The following is a 4,397-nucleotide window of genomic DNA, read 5'->3' as shown; positions in this document are numbered from 1 at the left end:
GAAGCTGTGGATAATTTTTTAAATAATTTGAGTAAAAATGATTTTCCTTTTAATTTTTGTAATGTTAATTTTTTAATTAAAAAAATGATTGATGGTTTTTAAGTTTTTATATATTTTTTCTTTTAACAGGGCGCAATTCTTGTCTTAACTGAGCAGCCCCAGTTAAGCATTCTATTAATTTGTCTACGTATTTCTTTCTCCTGACCTTTTCCATTTCATTTTAAACTTCTACTGCGCATTATAATAGGGGGTGTTGGTTTTTCAGTTTTTAGTGTTTTCTTTTCCTCTACTTGCTTTTGAAGTTGATGCTTGACCTGTGACTTAGTGAGTTTTTATTTTTCTGATGATTTTGATTGATATTCTTCTCTTAATTTGTAAATTATTTTGAATGTATGTTTTTCCTGGACCTCTATACAAAACCATCGGGGTACTGAGGGAGATATTTTAAGCATTTGCTTCTCCCTCAATTAGAAATGGTTTTGTTTTTAATGGCTACTGAGGCCGGTACCCCCTGAAGACGTCGGTTTCGGTGGTCATGTTTTTATTTTATTTCATTCGTTTCTTGTATTGATACTATTTTATGAAATTTCTGCTGCTTCTTAGCGCGTTTTTTTCCAAAGAAGTTTTATCCTTTTCGAATTTAATTATTTGTGTTTTCTTTCAGTATTCTTTAGAAAAATTTACATTATAAAAATAATAACACAAAATTGTTCAACGGCGTATACTCGTAAAAAACTATTGGAAACGACGTGATATTTGACAGTAGTTTCATGAAACGAACGAGTCTGAAGTCAAATACGAAATTCGTGACTCGTAATAGCGCGTTAATAATATGTAAGTTTGAAAAACTTTGTGAAGAAAGCGAAACAATTTTGAATTAAAATAAAAAAATTTATCATCTAACGTTAAGTTAGGATGGAATTAATCATGAATAGAGCACGTCAAAGCAGGGTAACTCAAATTCGAACGCAGTAATAAAATCACATTAAAAAGATCAGAATGTGAAAACCCATGAGAAAAGAGTCGACTGCTGAAAGAAATATCAGAAAACATCGCGATATTGATTGAATTGTAACCAATCGAACATGTCAGAAAGCGATAACAGGATATCGAAATTCACACGCCATAATAACATCAGATTAAAAACACCTGAATTTGAAAAATCACGTCTAAAGAATTTTAAAAAAATTTATAACTTCTAAAAAGACGCGTCAAACCATGTAAAATTACGCTGGATCACAAACTGAAAGCGTCAAAAAATGATATTTCAAAATAGAAATTCGAATGTCATAATAATATCATATTGAAAATGGAAAAGCCATATTAAAGGAGCCAAAAAAATAATAAATAACTGCAGATAAACTATCAATTAATGACGTAAAATTATGATTTTGCATTCTGCATTCATATTTGTATAAGTGGGATATTTTGAACAAATACAAAAATTAGAAATATCAGGACAAAATATTTCCTATGAGGAATGTCAGGACAACTACAAACACTGTGATTTAATTGATTAGTAAATTCAATATATTAAAATTAAATTACATTGAAACAAAAGTCTCACCATAATTATTGAAGGATAATGAGAAAACTAACAATACACATGTTTAGAAAATGAAGTTACCAATGAACTCACCAATAACTGAATTAGGTTCTGTGCCAAAAGCACATATACAATGTGACCCACCAGGCACTTGAAAACGGGAGAAGCTCCAAACAGAACTAAAATATTTAGGTAGGAAGGTTGCAGATGCTAAACTGAAAATTTAAAAGAGAACAATTTTAAAGATTTAAAAAATAAAAAAAATTTACATTGAAAAAGTGTTTGGTTGTTAATATCTAACTAGGGCTACATTAATGGGTTATTGGCAATGGCCTGGGATTCACCCTTAATATTGATTCCAAGATACTACACCACGATTTAGATCAAAAAGCCAGATGGTGGTGATAATCCCAGGTCTTCAAATCACATTTCCCAACAGCACAAGAGCTTTTACGGCTCTGAAATAATCAGAGGTATTATATTTTAGTGGTATCTGAACAACTAAGGCAGGACTAGTATAAGTGCAGTCCAAAGAAACATTCATCTTTTAACATAGGGTATAAAATCTCGGCCCGAGGTCACAGTAGGCAAACTTGAAAAGTGTAAAACTGGTAGAAAATTGTCTAATAAACTGAATAATGTAGTCGAATTTATCTAATAAACTGAATAATTAATAAACTGAATATTTTAAAACACAAAATTAAGAATGTTTTAGATATACTAATAAAAAGAATAAAAACTATAGTTCTTTCCATACCATTAATAATTATGATATGTATGAAATAAAGTTAAATTTTTTGAATACATAAACTAAGTTCAATAGCAGTTTTAAAATAAAAAAATCTATTAAAATTATAACTGAGAATAAATTATTCAGCTATTAATAACGAGAGTAAACTGTTAATGGGAGCTTAAAGATCTGGGAACAGTCTTTTCACTTTTTGAAGCCTATATCTGCATGGCTTTCAATTTTTAATTGCAATAGCAATACAATACAAAAAATAAAAATACAAATGCAATTACAAATGCAATAAAAATACAAAATGATTAAAATTTTAAAAAATTCCATGGAAAACTTTAACTATTTAATAATGAAACATTTCCTAATTCATCATGTGTTCACATGGAGAAATGATTCTCCATTGAACTTGTGTCCGATAGGTAATTTTTTTGTTTTAACAGTATTAACACAAACACCTTAAAATATCATTAATTTTCAAACTATAGAACTATTCTAACATTCTATCTAAACATTTGCTAACCAAGAAATATAACATTTCTATACACGATGCAAAAACAGATATCTAACAGTTCGTATTCAATTAATTTTGCAAACATTAATTTTCTGTTTATTACAAAGTAAAGATAAATAAATACATAACATAAAATTAAACAAAACTACAGATTCAAATACATTACATCAATCTATGCAAATTGCATGATATTTGTTCAATATTTTGTTACATAATTTAAAATCATTTCTAATACATATATTTTATAGGTTTGAACTTAGAAAATTCACCATTTATTTCAAAAGGGAATATAATACCTGGATTGTTTATTTCTTTTACTGTCCTCCACTGCAAAAATATGAACTGTACCATGATCACTGGACACACAAATAAGAGAAGAATCAAAATTAAAATTGATGCTGAAAGAAAAGTAGGAATTAAAACACATTTCATTTATAAATAAAAAAATTATCACTGATTATATAAAATAATCAATAAACACATATAACAATGCTTTTTTCAAACAGAAAATTTCAGATGCTCTACAATGCAAAGATTACTACATTTTTTTGCATTTCAAAAAACATCAAGTATGCATTTTTTTAAATAACTTTTTTTTATATAGCAATTTCTTCTGTGATTCCACCACAAGGCAAAAAATGTATATTAAAGTTAAGACATAATATTTTAAATTTTCGAACTTTTCGCTAAGTTTTTTAATATCCTTTTTACATATAATAAAATTAAAAGACTGTGTGTGTGTCATATTTAAGTTTTGAATCTTGCTTTGGAAAGGCAAAAGATTCGAAAATAAACATTAAGCAAGGTAGAAGTTATACAAATTAGTATAACTCAAAACCTGACTTTAAAATTTTCAATAAAAAAATGTAATTCTTTTTAAAAAATAATTGAAACAAATTTTTTTATATAAATTTAGTAATCTGAAACTTGAAATGTAGAATCAGAGATGTCAGAAATGAAAAAGTAGTTTAATAGAAGGGTAATTTACAAACTATTACGGATCAAATTCAGTTATTACATAATATAACACAATTTCATAATTTTTTCGGTGTTAAGTGACGTCCTTTCAAAATTCTAAGTGCCCTTTTTTGTGAGGAAGTGCCCTGCCACTACCCTTTTTTTTTTCCCCTAGGGATAACTCTGCCATACATAAATATAAAAATTAAATTAAAATAGCTCACCAATAAATATTAGCTTGGTTGGCACCTCTTCTTAATTCAGTTACAAGCATTCCAGAGGTAGTATCAAATATTCTAATTAAAGTACCCTAATAAAATAATGACATTATTTAAATTAATTAAAAATATCAAAGTTTCCAAAATTAAATTGAAAAAATTATTAGGAAATTTAATCTAACTGGGGTTATATTTAAATAAACTTTTCTATTAACAAAGTAAAAAAACAGACTTATAGTAATTTTGATAGAAATATAAAGTTTTTCACTTTTAAGGGTAAATATAGAGAAACAAGTTTTTCAAAAAATCCCATACACTCTGTTCTGTAGGTTTTTTGCTCACTTATACAAACTAATGTATTTTATTATTTCTTTTAATTATAAATTAATAAATCTTTTTAACTTTCCTGGAAGTTATTTGTAT

General features: G+C 27.1%; 1 protein-coding gene across 1 annotated transcript; it reads right to left on the bottom strand.

Annotated features, from left to right (window-relative positions):
• Nucleotides 1–1,639: 1,639 nt before the first annotated feature.
• LOC122268438 (WD repeat domain phosphoinositide-interacting protein 3-like) lies at nucleotides 1,640–4,066 on the bottom strand (the record flags this gene model as incomplete). Its single annotated transcript, XM_043056994.2, has 3 exons — nucleotides 1,640–1,761; nucleotides 3,096–3,197; nucleotides 3,981–4,066. Coding segments are annotated over 3 exons (310 nt in total), but the record flags the coding sequence as incomplete, so codon positions are not given.
• Between the last annotated feature and the right edge of the window lie 331 nt (nucleotides 4,067–4,397).

Source organism: Parasteatoda tepidariorum, unplaced genomic scaffold (assembly GCF_043381705.1).
Source record: "Parasteatoda tepidariorum isolate YZ-2023 unplaced genomic scaffold, CAS_Ptep_4.0 HiC_scaffold_1663, whole genome shotgun sequence".
NCBI lineage: Eukaryota > Metazoa > Arthropoda > Arachnida > Araneae > Theridiidae > Parasteatoda > Parasteatoda tepidariorum.
This window is presented reverse-complemented; position numbering and strand designations above follow the sequence as displayed.